This window comes from Notolepis coatsorum (genome assembly GCF_963971535.1).
Source record: "Notolepis coatsorum genome assembly, chromosome: 1".
NCBI classification, from domain to species: Eukaryota; Metazoa; Chordata; class Actinopteri; order Aulopiformes; family Paralepididae; genus Notolepis; species Notolepis coatsorum.
Window position 1 is genome coordinate 61697790 of NC_140165.1, and position 21905 is coordinate 61719694.

Sequence of the window (21905 nt, forward strand, 5' to 3'; positions counted from 1 at the left end):
ACTGAGATAAAAAAATATATATATATCATCAAACGATGCACAATAAGTTCATGAACAATTGAATATAGATCTTATTCTCGATGTCAGTCGCTTTCAAGGCAAATTGCACACAGTCAGTCTCAGTGGTGAGATGAACTATTTTTGCAGTAAGTGATTGACAGCTGGCCATTACTGCAGTCAGGTCAGAGAGCTCAGAGCTGTCACTTGGACATTTTTGAAGAAAAAAAAAATTCACCGGCATTGTTTTTGTTCAAATTCACTGGCATTGTTCACAGAGGAAAACATTTCTAATAAAAAAATTATAATAATAATGAAAAAAAAAAATATATATATGTATATTAATAATAATATATATATTTTTTGTCTGTAAAATACTAGTGAAGTACTGCCTCACTAGTTGTCATGCAATAACCTCCACTGATCTACAGTCTGTCTCTACTGTGTCTATCTGTCCCGCAGCCCTGTCTTGGCATGTCCACTCTGTGCCTAGTGGTGGCCCTGTCCATGCGTCCGTGAAGCCAGATTTTGTGAGGCTGAACCGTGAGGCTGTGAAGGCTGGTCTGGTGACGGCTAAGGAGCATTCACAGTACCGAGCCCAGCGGGATCCCAGATGTCACCTTCGGCATCAAAACACAGTCAGTCGATATGGACACCGTCGATATGGATCTTTGCCATAACTCAATAATCAACATATGAGATCGATCTCTCTCTCTCTCTCTCTCTCTCTCTCTCTCTCTCTCTCTCTCTCTCTCTCTCTCTCTCTCTCTCTGGTTGTATTCCGTTGGATGTCCTTTTCTTGTCACAGCAGCTCACAAATCTGGCTGATGTGTTTGCACATTCTTGTATTTCTCCCAGTAGGTATGGGAGTTTTGAGTTTTTTGCCATGTTTTCAAAGTCTCTTTGGGTGTTTGCAATTTGTGGGAAGTATATGTCCCTGATGTCTTGGTATAGTGGGCAGGTTGTTAAGAAGTGTAGCTCGGTCTCTCTCTCTCTTATCTGTCTCTCTCTTTCTCTCTCCTCTCTTATCTGTCTCTCTCTCTCTCTCTCCGTGTCTCTGTCTCTCGCAGGGCACCGTGGTCACCCATGATGAGTGATTTGCTGAGTCACCAATACGGTCAGCGTTGGCTGGAGGAGGAACAGTAACAAAAATAACATAACAAAATAATATGTTAGGGTGCATCTCCAGTAAATCTGCATCTACCATAACGCAGACAAATAACAAAATAATATGTTGGGGTGCATCTTCCTGTATGTGCATTTCTGTGTGTGTGTTTGTGTGTATGTGTTTGTGAATGAATGAATGAATGAAATTCTATTTTCGTGTCACGTCCGACGACCCATCCCTTACACCAAAAACAATAATTGAATATAACATTCACTTCCCACGGTTTGTAAGCTACACCACGCACACCACCAGAGGCCAAAGTAAATACATCACATTATGTTCTTTTCGTACGTTTATCTCAAACTTTCTCTAAATATTCTGCAAGTGCAAATTTGTACTGTATATGTTCCTGTTAGGGATGGGCATTTTAAAGAAAAATCCAGATCGATTGATCGCATGCTATACTCGAGTGATCGTGTATTACTCGTAAAGGGGAAAAAAACTAAAAAAAATGTATTTGTTTAATATTTTTGAATATATATATATATAGCCTATATATATATATATTTTTTTTTTTTAACTTAATTTTGTTCATTTACGTATATATGTTTAAGGAAACCAGCAAACAGTTATAATCATACACATACATGTGAAACAAATATGTAAAAAGAAATATATATATATATATTTTTTTTTTCATTAAAAATATTAATAATTTAAGATAGATGTATCATAGCTGCGAGTAATCGATTAATAGATTACTCACTCCCATCCCTAGTTCCTGTACATATATACTCTATATGTTCCTGTACATATATACTGTATATGTTCCTGTACATCTGTACTGTATATGTTCCTGTACATCTGTACTGTATATGTTCCTGTACATTATACTGTATGTGTTCCTGTACATATATACTCTATATGTTCCTGTACATATATACTCTATATGTTCCTGTACATATATACTGTATGTATGAACATAGATAATGTATGTAAAAGCTAAATAGTATATTTTGCTGTATTATGAATTAATTATGAGTAGGTATTGTATTGTATTATGAATTTGAATAGGAGTATTCATTGTTGTTTTAATGACATGTGAATGAGTGTATAGAGTCTGTAACTGTAATTTTTTTTTAAATGTTATTATATATTAATGACATGAAATCTGCCTGTATGTCTGACCTGTTTTTATATGCAGATGATTCTGCCATTCTTGTGTCTCACAAAGACCTAGGAGAGGTAGAGAAGACCTTAAGTAAGGAGCTTCAGAGTGTGGGAACATGGCTGGCCGACAATAAGCTGTCTCTCCACCTTGGTAAAACTGAGGCCATACTTTTTGGATCCAAAGTAAAGCTGCGAAGGTCCCCAGGGCTGAAGATCCAGGCAGGAGAGTCGGTCATTGCTGGTAATGATTCGGTAATATATTTAGGATGCACCTTGGACGAATGTCTCACAGGGGAGGCTATGGCCTTGAAAGCCCTGGCTAGGATAAGCCAAAGGACCACATTCCTAGCACTTAAGTCGGAGATGTTGGATAGAAAAACACTTAGGATGTTGTCAGGTGCCCTGATACAGAGTCATTTAGACCAGTGGTTCCCAACCTTTTTCCCCCCAGGGACCCCCAAACATCTCTGATGAAATTCGCGGACCCCCTCCTATTAAGATACCATACATTTTTTATTTTTTTTTTCATTTTAATAACAAACTGCTTATACACAGGCATATGCATCACAATTAGACCCACTATGCTTCTTTGACTTGTGCCTTCAATCAACAAATCTCATCTTGCACCATATGCATTTCAAAATGTTTGGCCAATATTCAAATGCTGTATTCATCCTCTCAAATCAGCCCCTAATGGTGAACGGTTTGCATTTATGGAACAAATCAATGCAACAAATTAAACTAAATATGAGACAGGAAATTCCAATCAGTAGCAGAGAGAATCTGTCCTAGCTGGGTTTAATACCTTTTTTTGTCATTTTAATAACAAACTGCTTATACACAGGCATATGCATCACAATTAGACCCACTATGCTTCTTTAACTTGTGCCTTCAATCAACAAATCTCATCTTGCACCATATGCATTTCAAAATGTTTGGCCAATATTCAAATCCTGTATTCATCCTCTCAAATCAGTCCCTAATGGTGAACGGTTTGCATTTATGGAACAAATCAATGCAACAAATTAAACTAAATATGAGACAGGAAATTCCAATCAGTAGCAGAGAGAATCTGTCCTAGCTGGGTTTAATACCTTTTTTTTGTCATTTTAATAACAAACTGCTTATACACAGGCATATGCATCATAATTAGACCCACTATGCTTCTTTGACTTGTGCCTTCAATCAACAAATCTAATCTTGCACCATATGTATTTCAAAATTTTGGCCAATATTCAAATCCTGTATTCATCCTCTCAAATCAGGCCCTAATGGTGAACGGTTTGCATTTATGTTGAATGAAGTAAGAATCCACTGCAGTAAAAATATCCTCACCTCGAGTGGTGGTAGTAAGGTTGACTGACATGAGAATGTCCTGCTTCAGATCCTCATTTTCAATATATTGCACATAAACGATGAGCACAGCCTCGTCTGCGACAGTTGTAGTTTCATCAAGTTGTATGGCAAATGGACCCTTTCTAAGCTTTTCTGACAGCTGCTGCTCGCAATCACTTGACATCTTATCAATTCGGTCTTTCACTACATTGTTCGAGAGTGGTACTGATTTTAGTTTATCCGCCACCTGTGGGCCGCACAGTTTCTAAACCATTTTGATGCAGGCTGGTTTGATGAGCTGCTCGCCAATATTGTGCGGTTTCTTTGCTTTTGCAATTAAAAGCGAACACTCAAAGGAGGCTTCGGTAGCCTTCTGTAAATCACTGCCACCCCTGCTCCACGCTACTCTAACATCAACAGGCTTGTTCGCCTTGAGAGACTGTTCTTTCCTCCGAAAAAAGTCTGGATCCTTCCCAACGGTTTCTGGGTGCTTAGACGCCTGATGTCTCTTCAGCTTGCTGGGCTTCAGGCTCGAGTTTGCCAACTTTTCTCCACAAATCACACACTCAGGTCGTTTGTCTGGTCCCTCAGTGAAGCCCATGGTGATGTAATTTTCGCGATTGCTGTAGGTCCTAACTTTTTTTGCAGATGAGCTGCCGTCATCTCCTTTTCGTTTGTCACACATTTTCGCCTCTGGCGGCTGACTGCAGACGAGCCGAGAAAGTTAACTAGCGTGCTAGGCTAGCTACAGAAAGTGATACAGTCAACTGATTCGCGTTTTAGCGGCTACCCGGTAGCCTACTGTTAACATTCAAAAATCATGTCTAGATGTTTATTTATTTATCTTTCTTTTTTATTGTAGTGGAGAGACTATTCATGCTTCTGATAATAAAAAAAAAAAAAAAAAAAAAAAAAATCATCTGTGGTCTGGCGGACCCCCTGCACCCCCTGGCGGACCCCCGGGGGTCCGCGGACCCCAGGTTGGGAATCACTGATTTAGACTACGCTGCCTCCTTCTGGTACAGTAGTGCACCCCAGAAAATTTAAAATAAATTTCAGACTGCACAAAAAACAAATTGATTAGAGTAGTGTTAAAGCTTCCTACCCGCACTCACCTGGATGTAGCCATATTTAATCAACTTAACTGGCTCCCAGTGGAAAAACGAGTTATTCAAATTAAGTTGGGCCTTACCCATAAAATAATGTATAATAGGGTCCCCTCATATCTCTCAAATTATTTTATGTGCTTTAGGGACACCCACTCCTATGCAACGAGGGGCAGTTTAACTGATATCAAACTGTACATTTTCAGTAGCTCAATGGGGAAAAATACCTTTTGGTACTCTGCAGCCTATGAGTGGAACAAACTGCCAGTGTCCATAAAAATGATTGTCTCAGAAAGAATTTAAAAAAAAAATATATGAATGGCTGCTTTTAATTTTTTTTTATATATAGCGCTTTTATCCAAAGCGCTTTACAATTTGTTACTCACATTTTTACCCATTCACTCACACATTCACACACACATTCACACACCGACGGCGGAGGCAACCATGTAAGGTGCCAACCTGCTCATCGGGAGCAATTAGGGGTTAAGGGTGCTTTCACACCAGAGCCGTTTGGCTTTTTTGGGGTGGTGTGAATGCACAGTCGAACTCTGGTGCGGACCAAACACGCGAACTCTGGTTCGCCAAAAAACATAGGTCTCGGTTCGCTTCATCGGACCAAATGCGGACCAAATATAGGAAGTCACCTGATAAACTGTGCATCTTGGGTAGAAGGAAGAAAAAAACACAGCGGCTTATTATTATTATTACCGCGGCGCGCGGCATTCACTGCAAAACAAGCACACTGTAACCATGTCTCCTGATAAACTGTGCATCTTGGGTAGAAGGAAGAAAAAAACACTGCGGCTTATTATTATTATTATTATTATTATTATTATTACCGTGGCGCGCGGCATTCACTGCAAAACAAGCACACTGTAAACATGTCTCCTGATAAACTGTGCATCTTGGGTAGAAGGAAGAAAAAAACACAGCGGCTTATTATTATTATTATTACCGTGGTGCGCGGCATTCACTGCAAAACAAGCACACTGTAAACATGTCTCGTGGACAGACTTGGGCGAATGATGAAGTGAAAGCATGGGCAGAAGACCAAATAAAACAGCTGCTTGTGGGCACTCACAAAAACAACGAGGTGTACAAGTTGTTTAGCGAGAGGATGGCGGTAATGGGTTATAATCGAACGATGGATCAATGCCACGTCTCTGCTACTATCACGCTTCTTGCGCTGTTTGTGTTTTCGCGGATTTCACTTCCTGAAGGGGAAGGATTTCCACTCTCCATTGTGTCCAATAGACGAGCGCCCTTTTCGACCGTGTGACATTGTTCAGAAAGTTTGGTGCGCTTGACAAATTGCAATGTGAATGCAGACGAACCAAATGACGAATGCAACAATGTTGCAACTTCACCACCAGAACCGCACCGAGTCCACCCAAAACTATATGTGAAAGCGAAGTGTCTTGCTCAAGGACACATCGACACGCTGCCCAGGAGGAGCGGGAATCGAACCGGGAACCTCCGGATTGCCAGACGACTGCTCTACCTGCCGAGCCACTGTCTCCCCACATATGAAGAAATGGCTTAGTCACGTAGGATGATGATATATGGGGGTGTGCTGTAGACTGTGTTTTGTTTGTGTTATTGCATTTATTTTGTATTGTATTTATATGTCTTATTTGTGCATGGTGGATACTAGTCATCTTGTCCATTGTCCATTGTGAGGACCACAATGGAAATAAACCGTAAGGTTTTATTGTGTTTTAATCCTCTACGATTTTAGATTATATGTGATGGCTGTACATGTGTGTACGTACCGGTATTGTATGTAATTTTGATTGTCAAATAAATTCAATCAATCAATCAACTATTTTATGTGTTATGGACCCCAGGAAGAACAGTGCTGTGGCTAATGGGGATCCAAATAAACTTAAACTTAAACCACAATTATCTGGCACACTTGTTGGGGACTGTAAAGCATTGCCCCACCAGTGCGATTGAGGCATCTAAAGCGCATCTTTAATAAGCCAAATGTGCGCTCGATCACACCTTGCGTTCTGATGTGAGCCCGGTTGTATGCTGCATTGCTGCTCCATGTTCGTTGGGTTATGCACAGGAGTCATCAGCCATGGCTGGAGTTGGTATCCGCCGTCCCCTATGATACAAAAGCGCATACTTTTTCCTATATTTGCAATGAATATTACAGCACAAACGTTTTCTGAAGAATACTTTCTAACCCAGTAACAAGGTATTGCCATCCATGGCTTGCATCGTTCGGTATAGACATGCTGTTCCGAAAGATGTAGCTGTCGTGCACTGACCCAGGGAACTTGGCAACCACATTAGTAATTAAATTACTGACGTTACACACCATCTAGATATGGATGGAATAGGTATGTTTCCTATTTCGAAAAACATGCTCATTTTCGCCGGGTGGTACAATTGCAATGTGAGGCAATCGCGCCCACGACATTGGGGAAGCCGACAGTGTTAAAAAATACAGCTTTGTCACTTATAATTCTATTGTACTATATTCTATTGTGCTATATTTAATTTAGTTTATATCCCATTTAATTGTTGCTTATATAGAGAAGAAAAAAATAACAAACAGACACAACTTTCAAACTGAAGTGGGAAACCAACTCGGAATAAATAAATAGAGTTTATTCTGGAGCATAACGCGACAATATTGGCTGCTTCTTCTTCTTCTTTAGAATTTCCGGCAGTGTAGACGCATCGTGGCGTATTACTGCCCTCCGCACTTCTTTTGATGGTCTCTTCTTCTTCTTCTTCTTTCTTGGCGTATTTCTTCCCTCCTCAGTTCTTATACTACACTAGTGGTGTGCCATCTTTAGGCCTCTTCAACTCACACTTTCTCCTTCTTCTCTGCTCCTCTTGCCTGTCCAATACTAATACATACACTAACGCTATATCCTCTGGTACAACTCTGAAGCATGCAGAAATGTCAGCACTGCCTCTGTGATCAGCTGGTGGTTCTCATTATCCATGCCAAAGAATGATTTAAGAGAGAAGGAAGACTCCCAACTCTACCAGACTTTTATAAAAGATTTCCCTCTCTTTCCTATACCTTTCACATTTTAGGAAGACATGCCCGACAGTTTCAGTCTCTCCACATTCACACACCCCATCTGGATGTTTGCCCACAATGCACAAGGTACTGTTCAACCCACAGTGTCCCAGCCTCAGTCTACACATCTTCACCCTATCACTCCTTGACCCATATCCATCCACCTTGATCTTGACCCGAGGCTGCAGAGAGAAATAGTGCCTTCCCTTGGTCCCCCTTTCCCACTCAGCCTGCCACTCAGCCTCAACTCCTTTCTTTATCTTCTCTCTGAGTTCTACTCTTCCCATTGAAATGCCTATCTCTTCCTCCCTTCCCAGGCTCTGTTTGGCAAGGGAGTCAGCCATCTCATTCCCCGCAATCCCAGCGTGCCCCGGGACCCAACAAAACTCCACTGACCAGCCTGCCTTCGCAATCCTATATAAAACCAACATTATTTCCTGAATGAGATCAGGGCGAGCTTTAGACCCACCTGCACTCAGAGCCATCAGTGCAGCAGCCGAGTCAGAGCATATAATCACCTGGCTTGGTCCCACTTCCTCCACCCACCACAATGCCCAGAGGATGGCAAGCAACTCTGTCACAAATACTGAGCTGCCATCGGATATTCTTTGTCTCTTACCGATCCCTAACCGAGGCACCCACCACCCAAATCCTGCCCTCCCACTTTCAGGATCCACAGAGCCATCAGTGTACACCTCCAGAGACCCTGATTCCAGAAGGAACCTCTCTATTTCTTCCACAATCTCGCCCTTATCCTCCTCCTTCAAGAACCTAAGTTCAATGACTCGATCAGGCACTAGCCAAAATGGCACTGATAGCCACCGAGTGTGCTCCGCCACTCCCCCCTGATGCAATCTCAACTTCCTGGCCCACTGATCAATACTGGCCAAAAAAGGCTTATACTTATCCCCATCTCCTGAAAGTAAACACCTAGCTGGGAAGGACAGACTTGTCCCACTCAATTTTGCCCAGTACTGTAGCCCTAACTTTACTCTCCTCAGGTTTAGGGGCAACTCCCCCATTTCCACCAATAGTGCTGAAGCTGGGGTGGTCTTAAAAGCTCCACAGCAGATTCTCAGAGCCTTGCACTGAAGCACATCCAGCTTTCGCAAATTAGACTTGGCCGCAGAGCCGTACACATAACAGCCATAATCAATTATTGACCTGATCATCGCCTGGTATATCATGCACGTGGTCTCTCTATCCGCTCCCCACCCACTCCCAGCCAAACTTCTCAGCACATTCACTATCACACTTTGCCAGGGTTTTCTCTATATGAGCAGCCCAATTCAGTCTTTCATCGAACCAAACTCCCAAAAATTTAAACACCTTTACTCTCTCTAAGGGAGATCCATACATAACCAGCCTTCCCCTAGGCACCCTCTTTCTAAAACCAAAAATCATATAATTAGACTTAGAGGCGGAGATTTTAAAACCCCACTTGTCTCCCCATTCCTCTACATCCCCCAGAGCTCTTTGTACCTGCTTTAAACAATACTCAACATTCTTCCCTCTTTTCCATATGGCCCCATCGTCCGCAAATAAAGACAACCCATATCCTCTTCCAATTTGCCCAAAAATGTCATTAATCATCACATCGAAGAGGACCGGACTAATCACGCTTCCTTGCGGGGTGCCATTTTCTATTTTTACAGTTTTTGAGGTTTGCCCCCCCACACGTACTTGGATCGTCCTGTCTAATAGAAAATCCTTTATCCAATTAAACAAGCTCCCTCTAACTCCTAGGTCATACAATTTCAAAAGCAGCCCCTCTTTCCACAAAGAGTCATACGCCTTCTCAATATCCAAAAATACACTTATCACTACTTCCTTATTGTCAAAAGCCTGTCTAATGTCCTGGTCTAAAACAGCTACTGATTCCATTGTAGACCTGCCATTTCTAAACCCATTCTGATACCCAACATAAAGATCCTTACTTTCTAAAAAGTAAACTAATCTATTAGTAATCATCCTTTCCATAATTTTACACAATACAGACGTCAAGGCTTGATTTCATCCAGAGGAATATTATTTCGCGGTCACGCTGTTACTGCTGCCATGATCACTTGTGAAGAGGCTCATTTACATAGAAAGGGGACATGCCAATTGCAATGCTGAAGCAACGCATGGGCCACCTTCATTTCAGCCGCTGCACGTCCTTTGAGAGCGATATGCATCGGAAAAAGCAGCGCAAACCCTTTGTGGATTCCGCCCAAAGTCTTTCAGAACCACATACTCTGCAGGAACCTGGATGATGGTAACATTTGATATAAGATCCAGTCCAAACTAGATCCTGGAAGGCAGTTTCTCGGTCCAGCTTCTATTAAAAGGAACACACAACATTATGGGAATGCTCACCATCTTCTCCAGTGTCAGGACCACTAGCCAAGCTTAAAACTCCGGAGAGTGTTTTTTGGCCAACAGCTAGGCTAGCTGGTTCGTATCCACTTCCTTTCATTTGTGCTAGGCTAGCTTGCAGCAGGATAGTTGAGAGGAAATTGGTATCTATCTTCTTGCCTGACTCTGGAGAAGACGGTAATCACATTCCCATAATGTTGGTGTGTTCCTTTAAACCTGCTGGTCTGAAGGCAAGTTCGTCAACTTGTAGTCTCACCTGTAGTCTCGCGAGAGGTGCAGAAATGGGATGTGGAGTCAGAGGGGACGCTCCAGGCTGCGTTTGAGTGCACAGACTGGAGCGTGTTCCGCGACACAGATAACATTAATGTCTACACGGAGAGAGTGCAGGACTATGTTCGTACTTTGGTGGAAGAAACAATCCCCACTACCACAATTAGAGTTTACCCAAATCAAAAACCCTGGGTAGACAAATCCGTCCGTGAAGCTCTGAAAGCGCGCACCAAAGCATACAACGACGGCCTGGTGGCAGGCAACATGAATGACCACAAGGTGGCGCGATACAACGTAAGGAAGACAGTGACAGAGGCCAAACGGCGCTACAGAGATAAAATTGAACTCCAGTTTGAACAGGCTGACTCCAGAGCTATGTGGCAGGGGCTCAAAAACGATGACAGACTACAAAGGCACCTCCCTCAAACTGAACAGTGACATCTCCTTAGCAAATGACCTCTGCGAGGTTTGATGCTGGTAATAACAACACCAGCCCACAAGCCACGGCAATGGGGGGGGGGGGGGTCTGCTGCTGATGGAGACTCAGTGTTCAGGGTAACAGAGCATGAGGTGAGGCGGACCTTTAAAAAAGTGAATATCAGGAAGGCAGCAGGACCGGACGGCATCCCCGGCCGCGTCCTAAAAGTCTGTGCCGACCAACTGGCCCCGGTATTCACTGACATATTTAACCTGTCCTTAGAACAGGCTGTCATCCCCACCTGCCTGAAGAAGTCCACTATTATCCCTGTACCCAAAAAATCCAAGCCTGCTTGCCTCAACGACTACCGCCCTGTAGCTCTCACCTCCATAGCCATGAAGTGCTTTGAGAAGCTAGTAAAGGGCTACATCTGCTCCTCCCTCCCCATCAACATGGACCCCCTGCAATTTGCATACCGCCCCAACAGGTCCACGGAGGACGCCATAGCCCATGTGCTGCACACAGCAGCATCACACCTGGACAAGAGGAAGGGGAACTATGTGAGAATGCTATTCATCGACTACAGCTCGGCATTCAATACCATAGTCCCCTCCAAACTCACATTGGCCGTATTACGGGGAGGGAAACTGAAGGGTGGGGATCGGGCGTTGTGAACAAGCGACTCCTACAAGTCGGTTGGTGCGCCTGCGCAGTAGAATCAGGAAGTGTCGGGGGCAGCGTGAGCCTCCCACGCGTTACTCCTCGACACAGAGATCGAGCTGCGCAGGTGAAAAGATGCGACTGCTGTTACCTCAAGTACCGGAGGGGACTTGTGCTATGTATGACTTAGTCCACATTGCAGCCGGCTTGTGGGAGGCAAGAAACAGCGTTCGTGACAGGGGAGGGTTGAATTGGATGATACGAAATTGGGATGGGAGAAAAATATAGAAAAAAATGGGAGAAAAAGTGGATCAAAAAAAAAAAAGGACTCGAGCCACCCGAACAACTGCCTCTTTGAACTGCTGCGGTCAGGCAAGCGATACCGGAGTCTCAAGGCGAGCACAGAAAGACTCAGAAGAAGCTTCTATCGCCAGGCCATCAGGCTGCTTAACGAACAATGAACACTACACAACAACAACCATCAAACGCACATAGCACACACATCCACACACACACACTCACTTTAAACAAACACACTGTAGCACCCACTCCCCACACTTTATATTTATTGATGAAGGATTGCACTACAACCCGTACACCTTACTGTAAATTGTACCTCATCCCATTTCTGCATTTCTGCTTTGCACTATATAATATTGTACATTAGTACACTGCATAGTATTGTATATTATATGGTAACTCAGTTACGTCTATTCTGCATCGAACATTGTACATATGTCTATACTGAACACTGTGACCTCATTTTCTACTTCTAATTTACATGCTATACTATGTTATTTGATATCTTGTCTAGCACAGTCTCTGGAGCGTAACAGTAAGAAGCATTTTGTATGAAAGTATTCTGTACTTCTGTATGACAACTATTAAAGAAACTTGAAAACTCAGCTCAACATGGTTCAATGACATGCTCTTTATTTACAATCCTGCTGCTGATCAATGGTGAACTATGACCTTTATGACTACTGAACTATGTGGCCTGTATGACTACTGAACTATGACCTTTATGACTACTGAACTATGACCTTTATGACTACTGAATTATTATGACCTTCATGACTACTGAACTATGACCTTTATGATTACTGAACTATGACCTTTATGACTACTGAATTATTATTACCTTCATGACTACTGAACTATGACCTTAATGATTACTGAACTATGACCTTTATGACTACTAAATTATTCTCTTTATGATGGCTGAACTATGACCTTTATGATTACTGAACTATGACCTTTATGATTACTGAACTATGACCTTTATGACTACTAAATTATTATGACCTTCATGACTACTGAACTATGCCCTTTATGATGACTGAACTATGACCTTTATGATTACTGAACTATGACCTTTATGACTACTAAATTATTATGACCTTCATGACTACTGAACTATGACCTTTATGATTACTGAACTATGACCTGTATGACTACTGAACTATGACCTTTATGACTATTGAACTATGACCTGTATGACTACTGAATTATTATGACCTTCATGACAACTGAACTATGACCTTTATGATTACTGAACTATGACCTTTATGATTACTGAACTATGACCTTTATGACTACTGAACTATGACCTTTATGACTACTAAATTATTCTCTTTATGACTACTGAACTGTGACCTTTATGACTACTGAACTATGACCTTTATGACTACTGAACTATGACCTTTATGACTACTGAACTATGACCTTTATGACGACTGAACTGTGCTGGTGCAGATGAACAGAGCTGACCTGGTAGGAAGGCAAACTGCTTCTGGAGGTCAGGACTGATGTCTGCAGCACAGAGACCACTGTCCCTCTGCATGATGTCATCTGGAGAGAGAGAGAGAGAGAGAGAGAGGTAGAGAGAGAGAGAGATAGAGAGGTAGAGATAGATGGAGAGAGAGAGAGACAGAGAGATGGAGAGAAAAAAAAGAGATTCATCATTACATGTTTCAACTTGTACACAGATAGCTAGCTAGTTTATAAAGCATCTTAGTAAATGTATGTGTCACACACACACACACACACACACACACACACGCGCACACACTGTGTCTAGTCTAAATCTAATTATTCTAATCCATTACAAACAGACAGAAGGTAACTGCCCCTCCCTGTGTGTGTGTGTGTGTGTGTGTGTGTGTGTGTGTGTGTGTGTGTGTGTGTGTGTGTGTGTGTGTGTGTGTGTGTGTGTGTGTGTGGTTACAGATTACATGTTGGTACTGGCTTTTATTTGGGTGAAACGCCATCCAAGTGTTAAACACACACTGTTCATTTAGTAAGCCCCTCCCCCTCCCTCTGCAGTTAACCCTTTATGCCCTCCCACTCCCTCTGCAGTTAACCCGTTAGCCCCTCCCCCTCCCTCTGCAGTTAACATGTACATTACATCTTTTTTGTGTTTTCTCCGAATTCTCCCTCGACGTTCCAGAATGCAATAGATTTAAATGCTCTCACATACTTCATAAGGGTTCCTAATCTACATCAGGGGTTCTCAAACTTTTTTATACCACAACCCCATTTTATTTGGGATTTCTTTTGGCGACCCCACACTTAGTGTCGGGTAATTTCAAAGTGGAATTAAGGAATATCAAAATAAAAGCACACGTTGAACATGATCATGCATATTTATTAGAAAATGTTATTACAGCACTATGTTATCAATACACATTTATAAAGCGAGGCATATTTAGCCAAAATATGTTGCCAGAACATTTTCTTTAATTTTTTTTTTTTTTTAATTTGTTGGCCAATGCGTCACCTACCCGCGACCCCACTTTGGGTCGCGACCCGTAGTTTGAGAACCGCTGATCTACATCCAAACAACTGGAGGATCACAGGTTTGTGCCACAGAGGGAGAGACTTGATTGATTGAAAAGTTTATTAACAGATTGCAGAATGGGTACAGTACAGTACAGCTCAATACATACAATTGTTAAGAGGATGCAGACCTGAGAAAGACTTTCGTCTTGTTTCCATCAGGGTCCCCCATTTTCAATTCATCATATGACACACATGACATACAGATAGACAGTACTGCTACATCTATACATTTATGACATACCAGATTTTCAAATACAGTACTGTTTGTGATACTAAAAAAATCCAGAAGAAGAGTATATACATTTGACATAGAAACTGTGCATTGGGGAGGTTGGGTAGGTGGGGTGGGGCTGTACATTGGAGGTGGGGGGGGGGGGGGGGTTGGGTAGGGGGGGGGGACACTGTACATTGGAATACTGACATACATTTGACATGGAAACTGTACATTGGAGGAGGTTGGGTAGGTGTTGGGTTGGGTGGGGCTGTACATTGGAATACTGACAAAGCCATGCTTGGTCTTTATTGTACAACTGGGTTAGGACATTTGTAGGGGCCAGTTTTGAATTGCAGTCTCCCGTAGGTGTTTTTTGAGAGTGTTTTTGAAGGTGGGTAGTGATTTACATTCCTTTACAGCTTTGGGTAGGGCGTTCCACATTGTTGTGGCATAATTGCGAAACGTGTTTAGTCCCTTGTTTGTGCCGAATCTGGGTTTTACATGATTTGTGGAGCTCCCTCTGGTGTTGTGATCGTGGTATTCACTGACCTTTGGGAAGCATTTTGACATGTACATGGGTACCTTGGTCGTGTAGTGTATCTTGTAGACCAGGCCCATTGCAAGTTGCTGTACTCTGTCGTCTACTCTAAGCCATCCTAGGTTGGCAAAGTGTGCAGGGGTGAGGTGGGTTCTAGGAGTCAGGTCAAGCAGTAGTCTGACTAGTTTGTTTTGAGATGTTTGTAATTTGGTTTTTAGTGCCTTTGAGGTGCTTTGGTACCATGAGGTGCAAGCATAGTCGTAGTACCCTTGAATGAGTGCTCCTGCCAGAGTCTTCAGGGTATTCTTGTTTACCAGGGAGGAGATCCGGTACAAGAATCGAGTTCGTTGATTGACTTTTTTTATTACATTGGATGCCATTTTGTCACAGGAAAGATTAGCCTCTAGACAGACAGACAGACAGACAGACAGACAGACAGACAGACAGACAGACAGACAGAGGGAGAGACAGACAGACAGAGAGACAGAGAAAGAGAGAGAGATAGAGAGATAGAAAGAGAAAAAGCCAGAGAGAGAGACTCATCATCCATAGAGCTCAGATCAGGCAGAGTGTAGTTGTAGCATTGAAGCCTCGAAACCTTGAAGCTTGTGAAGCTAAACAGTGTGAAGCTAAACAGCTTGTGAAGCTACAGTAAACAGGCTTTGGCCAAGTAGACCTTAGATGGGGGTCACTGGGACAAAATGAGAATTACAAGTTCTTTATTGGCCAAGAATACTTTTAGATACACCAGGAATAAAACAAAGACTCCCAGGGGCCCAGATGTTCCTGAGGCTCATCAGAAGACCATCACCACGTTCCTCATCAACAAGTACAGTGTGCAAAACCAGACAATCAGAGACTCATATTCAACCTATACTAACTATTTAGGAGCAATGAGAGCAACAAATCTAGTTCTTAGTTCAGTCGGGAGAGAGGAGAGGAGAGATGAGGAGAGGGGAGAGGAAGAGAGCGGAGAAGAGGTAAGGAGAGGGCAGATAGGTGAGGAGAGAGGAGAGGAGAGGAGAGAGAGGAGAGATGAGGAGAGGGGAGAGGAAGAGAGAGGAGAGAGGAAGAGAGCAGAGAGGAGATGGGAGTAGAGAGGAGATGAGAGTAGAGAGGAGAGAGGAAAGCGGTGAGGAGAGAGGAAAGCGGTGAGGAGAGAGGAGGAGAGCGGTGAAGAGAGAGGAGAGAGGAGGAGAGAGGAGAGCGGAGAGGAAGAGAGCGGAGAAGAGGTGAGGAGAGGGCAGATAGGTGAGGAGAGGAGAGGAGAGGAGAGAGAGGAGAGATGAGGAGAGGGGAGAGGAAGAGAGAGGAGAGAGGAAGAGAGCAGAGAGGAGATGGGAGTAGATGAGAGTAGAGAGGAGAGAGGAAAGCGGTGAGGAGAGAGGAGGAGAGCGGTGAAGAGAGAGGAGAGAGGAGGAGAGAGGAGAGCGGAGAGGAGAGGTGAGGAGAGAGAGGAGAGAGGAGGGGAGGTGAGGAGAGAGGAAGAGAGCAGAGAGGAGATGGGAGTAGAGAGGAGATGAGTAGAGAGGAGAGAGGAAAGCGGTGAGGAGAGAGGAGAGAGGAGAGGAGAGGTGAGGAGAGATGAGAGAGGAAGAGAGCAGAGAAGAAGTGAGGAGAGGAGAGGAAGAGAGAGGTGAGGAGTGCATAGATGAGAGGTGAGGAGAGGAGAAGAGCAGAGAGGAGAGAGGAGAAGAGAGGAGAGATGAGGAGAGAGGAAAGCGGTGAAGAGAGGAGGAGAGCGGTGAGGAGAGGAGGAGAGCGGTGAGGAGAGAGGAGAGAAGAGAAAAGAGAAGAGGATAGAAGAGAAGAGAAGAGGAAATGAGAGAAGAGGAGAGAAGAGAGGAGAGTGGAGTGGAGAGGAGAGAAGAGGAGAGAAAATGAGGAGAGGAGAGGAGCGGAGAGGAGAGGAGAGGAGAGGAGAGGAGAGGAGAGGAGAGGAGAGGAGAGGAGAGGAGAGGAGGAGAGGAGTGAATAGAAGAGGAGAGAACATGAGAGAAGAGGATAAGAGGTGTTGGCAGAAGCCTCGTTTGAAAAACATCACATTTTCAAAAGATTATAATGTTTGAAAGAAATAAGAAAGTTATTTTTAGAATATTATGCTAATATTCTGTGACTGACCCATTTTCTTTTTTTTTATAAAATGTCAAAAACTATTTTAATACTGTACATGACTGCGCGTGTCTGACGGTGTCTGTGTGTGTGTGTCTAACTCTGTGTGTGTGCGTGCGTGCGCGTGTGTGTGACTCTGTGTGTGTGTGTGTGTGTGTGTGTGTGTGTGTGTGTGTGTGTGTGTGTGTGTGTGTGTGTGTGTGTGTGTGTGTGAGATGTGGCCCAGCTGTCAGATGATATGGAGCAGTAAGTAAGTTCTGCATAACACTAGGAATCTGGAGCCAATAACGACACGTGCACCTGTTGAGAGAGAGCGAGTGTGTCTGTGTGTCTCTCTCTGTGTGTGTGTGTGTGTGTGTGTGTGTGTGTGTGTGTGTGTGTGTGTGTGTCTCTTTCTGTGTGTGTGTGTGTGTGTGTGTGTGTGTGTGTGTCTCTGTGTCTGTGTGACCACGCCACAACCTGATACTCCTGACTCAGTCCTTACAGAGACACATGTCCTAATCTTTACAGAGATACATGTCCCCAGTCATTACATGGGCATACAGTATGTGTCATTGGCTTGTACTCTGTCTCCATTATTATACTTCAGAAGGGTCTCAGTATATTTGCTTCCAGGGGTGTAAAAAGTACCCAGAAATTATACTTAAGTGAAAGTATGGGTACCGTCTCAAAATCGTAATCAAGTAAAAATAAAAAGTCAGAGTATCTGGCTAAAAACAGACTTGAGTAAAAGTCTAAACGTTTCTACTTTGAAATGTACTAAAATGAAAAAGTAAAAACGTTTTTTTGCAAGGGATAGACCAGGGGTCTCAAACTCATTCCATCGTGGGCCAAGTTTTAATTTTAACTACACATTGCACCAGGTGAGTTAGTTGAAGAGGTGAGTCAATTAGTGAAATCATCAGCTGGTGTTTAGGCAAGGCTGGAACGAAACCAAGCATACACTCACACAAGGACCAATCAGCATGGGTATGGGCGGGTTCATTTTCTATTGATGGGGATTTGATTGGCTGTTTTTAAATAAAGTGCAGCCGCAGGATTAATAAGTTAATAACGTTAACGTTAGTTCGGCCAGAGAAACAAATAATACTAATTAAAATAGTTGGACCTGCGATATTTGTACTTTGTAGGTCTGGCTGGTCTGCATTTTAAATGTAAGGAGTAAAAAGTATGTTTTTTTCTCTGAAATGTAATTGAGTAAAAGTACAAGTATACAAACCTAATAATACTTGAGTACAAATCCTCAAAACCAGTACTTAAGTATTGTAACGAAGTACAATTACTCAAGTACTTTACACCCCTGCTTGCTTCTAACCCTGCGTACCAGTAGAAAAGCAGCTGTGTTCTGAATGGCATTGTTCACATACTTGCCTGCATACTATGTGTTGTACCTGTACTTTTAGTTCAGTCCGTCACCTCCTGAATGGAGTGAAGGTTTGAAACCTGTACATGTCTTAGAGAGCTGAATGAGTGAAGGTTTGAAACCCTTAAATGTCTTAGAGAGCTGAATGAGTGAAGGTTTGAAACCCTTAAATGTCTTAGAGAGCTGAATGAGTGAAGGTTTGAAACCCTTACATGTCTTAGAATGTTAGACATTCAGGCTCCTGGGTGTTTTTCAGTGGAGCCGTTTACTGAGTTCTATTCTACACACTGCTTTGGGCTGAATGAAGCTACACTAGGCTACGGTTAAGTCCTTTACCAACACACACACACACACACCACACACCACACACTCCCACAAACAGTGATTATGGGGGGCTGAGAAAGAATGTGCCTCCTCGTTTCCACCCCTCCCCCCAAAACCCCTCTCTCCCCTCTTTCTTTCATTAATTCATTCATTCATCCCTCGTTCGGGGGCTGAGCGGAGGAGAGGAAGACCAACAGACAAGACATGTGGGTCAAAACTTTGAACACAGATCCCAAGCAAGACACAAATCTACGCCCCCCCCCCCCACACACAGGGATGAGACGTGAGAGAGGAGGAGGGGAGGATGGAAAAAGAGGAGAGACGCAGGTCTGAATGAAGAGCAGGGTTCCTTTACACATGCCTCCATATTTAATGAGCTGGACTCTAGTTCACACCATGTGTGTGTGTGTGTGTGTGTGTGTGTGTGTGTGTGTAGGTGTGTGTGTGTGTGTGTGTGTGTGTGTGTGTGTGTGTGTGTGTGTGTGTGTGTGTGTGTGTGTGCTCATTCATGGGAAGGTCGTATAGGAAACAATAGAGTGTGAGTGTGTCCAGAGGAGAAAACTAACAATAGAAACAGCAGCAAACAAAAGCAAAAACCACAACAACAACAACAACAACAACAACAACAACAACAACAACAACAAAAATAAGCATCAACATCAAAGACTCAAATGAAGCCCCAACAACATACTCCCCACTGGGATCTCATGTAGTCTCACTGTAGACAGATCCCCAGACCCAGGTCCAGACCCCCCCCCCCCCACTCACACCAGAGACTGGATCCAAGTTTGAATGGAGGCCAAACAGCATCACTGAACGCCACACACACACACACACACACGCACACACACACACACACACACACACACACACACACACACACACACACACACACACACACACACACACACACAGCGAGCAGACATTAACTCTCTTTTCAAGGGTTATGTGTGTGTAGGTGTGAGCTTGTAAGCTCTCTCTCTCTCTCGCACCCCCCCCCCCCCCTCTCTCTCTCTCTCTCTCTCTATCTCTCTCTGTCTACCAGTCGCAGACTGTGTGGACTGACTGTCACTCAAAGTGCTTATGGGCGGAGCCAGGCCATAACAGCCTGAAATCTTGAAGCTGGAAAATGATGGTTTGAGTACTTGATTAGAAATATAAAACAATGCATTTTTTTGAAAAAAACCTTACAGATGTCTTCAATAGACTAACAGGAATTGTGTAAAGTTTCCCAAATAGTGCTAGGAATAGCAGTACATGTCCCCTTTAAAGAAGACGTGTCCGGCCCATGGGGACATTAACGTGTGTTGTCGGGCCTTACAAATACATTTTATTTGATTTGATTTATTCAAGTTTCAAGTTTCTTTATTAATTGTCATACAAAAATACAGAATACTTTTAAATAAAAGGTTTTTTTCTGTTTTGCTCCTGAGAGTGTGCTAAAAATAGATAAAGTATAAAATAGAAAGTCAAAAGTACGTGAACAAAGTGTAAACAAAAGTGTTCATCAATATACATATACAATACAGAGTAGAAGTTTTTTTTTTACAATACAATACAGTATACAGTACAATGCAGAAATGGGATGAGGTACAACTTAGGGTAAGGTGCAATGAGGTATGGATTGTAGTGCAAATATCTTGACCAATAAATATAAAGTGTGTTAAAGTGTCTAAAGTGAGTAAAGTGGGTGCTACAGTGATTTGTTTATTTAAGTGAGTGTGTACATGTGGATGTGTGTGCTGTGAGTGTATTTGATGGTTTGTTACATTGTCGTTGAGCATCCTAATGGCCTGGGGATAGAAGCTCCTTCTGAGTCTCAATGTACTGGCCATGAGACTCCGGTATCGCTTGCCTGACCGCAGCAGTTCAAAGAGGCAGTTGTTTGGGTGACTAGAGTGGGAAGCCCACCTCCAATTGTGCGTTCGGCTGAACGGGCCACTCTCTATAGTCTGCTATGGTCTTGTGCGGTGCTATTCCCAAACCAGGAGGTGATGTTACCAGGCAGGATGCTCTCTATTGTGCATGAGTAGAAGTTCTTAAGGATCTTCTGACTCACTTTGAACTTCCTTAGGTGTCTAAGGAAGTAGAGGCATTGCCGTGCCTTCTTGACTACACTGTCAATGTGTGTGGTCCATGTCAAGTCCTCGGATATGTGAACTCTGAGGTACTTAAAACTGTTCACTCTCTCGACCGGTGCCCCGTCGATGCTGAGGGGGCTGTAGTCCCTGGCCCCTGACCTCCTAAAGTCCACAATCATCTCTTTTGTTTTGCTGATGTTCGGGGGGAGGCAGTTCTCCTGACACCACCGCACCAGATCCTCTACCTCTTCCAGGTAGGCCCTCTCGTTGTTTGCAGAGATCAGGCCCACCACTACTGTGTCATCAGCAAATGTGATGATTGTGTTGTTGTTCCGCTGTGCCACACAGTCATGTGTGTACAGCGACTAGAGGAGGGGACTCAGAACACAGCCCTGGGGGGCCCCTGTGTTGAGGGTAATGGATGAGGAGGTGCAGTTGCCTGCTCTCACCACCTGGGGTCTTCCTGTCAGGAAGTCCAAGTCCACTGGCATAGGTCATAGTTCAAGCGCAGGTCCCTGAGCTTGGCTACGAGTTTGGAGGGGACTATGGTATTGAATGCTGAGCTGTAGTCGATGAATAGCATTCTCACATAGTTCCCCTGCCTCTTGTCCAGGTGTGATGCTGCTGTGTGCAGCACATGGGCTATGGCGTCCTCCGTGGACCTGTTTGGGCGATATGCAAATTGCAGGGGGTCCAGGTTGATGGGGAGGGAGGAACAGATGTAGCCTTCACTAGCTTCTCAAAGCACTTCATGGCTATGGAGGTGAGAGCTACAGGGCGATAGTCGTTGAGGCAAGTCACATGCTGATCGAAATTTGGAGAGTCTCTCTCCTTTCGCATCTGGGTAAGAGTTTCTTATCTGGGTAAGAGTGCTCTCGACCACTCTTAGAATTTGGTCTTGCCTGAGAGAAAAGCAAAAATAAGAAAACATTGCTGAATCCCAGGTAAGAACAAAATAAGATAA

The 21905-nt window shown here is 43.5% G+C and overlaps 1 protein-coding gene across 1 annotated transcript in view; it reads right to left on the minus strand.

The window, feature by feature from the left end:
* mcf2la (mcf.2 cell line derived transforming sequence-like a) overlaps nt 1–21905 on the minus strand; it is a 325483-nt gene that overhangs the window by 215877 nt on the left and 87701 nt on the right. The window contains 1 exon segment of the mRNA XM_084322780.1: nt 13239–13319. Within this exon segment, the coding sequence (XP_084178906.1) occupies nt 13239–13319 (81 nt within the window).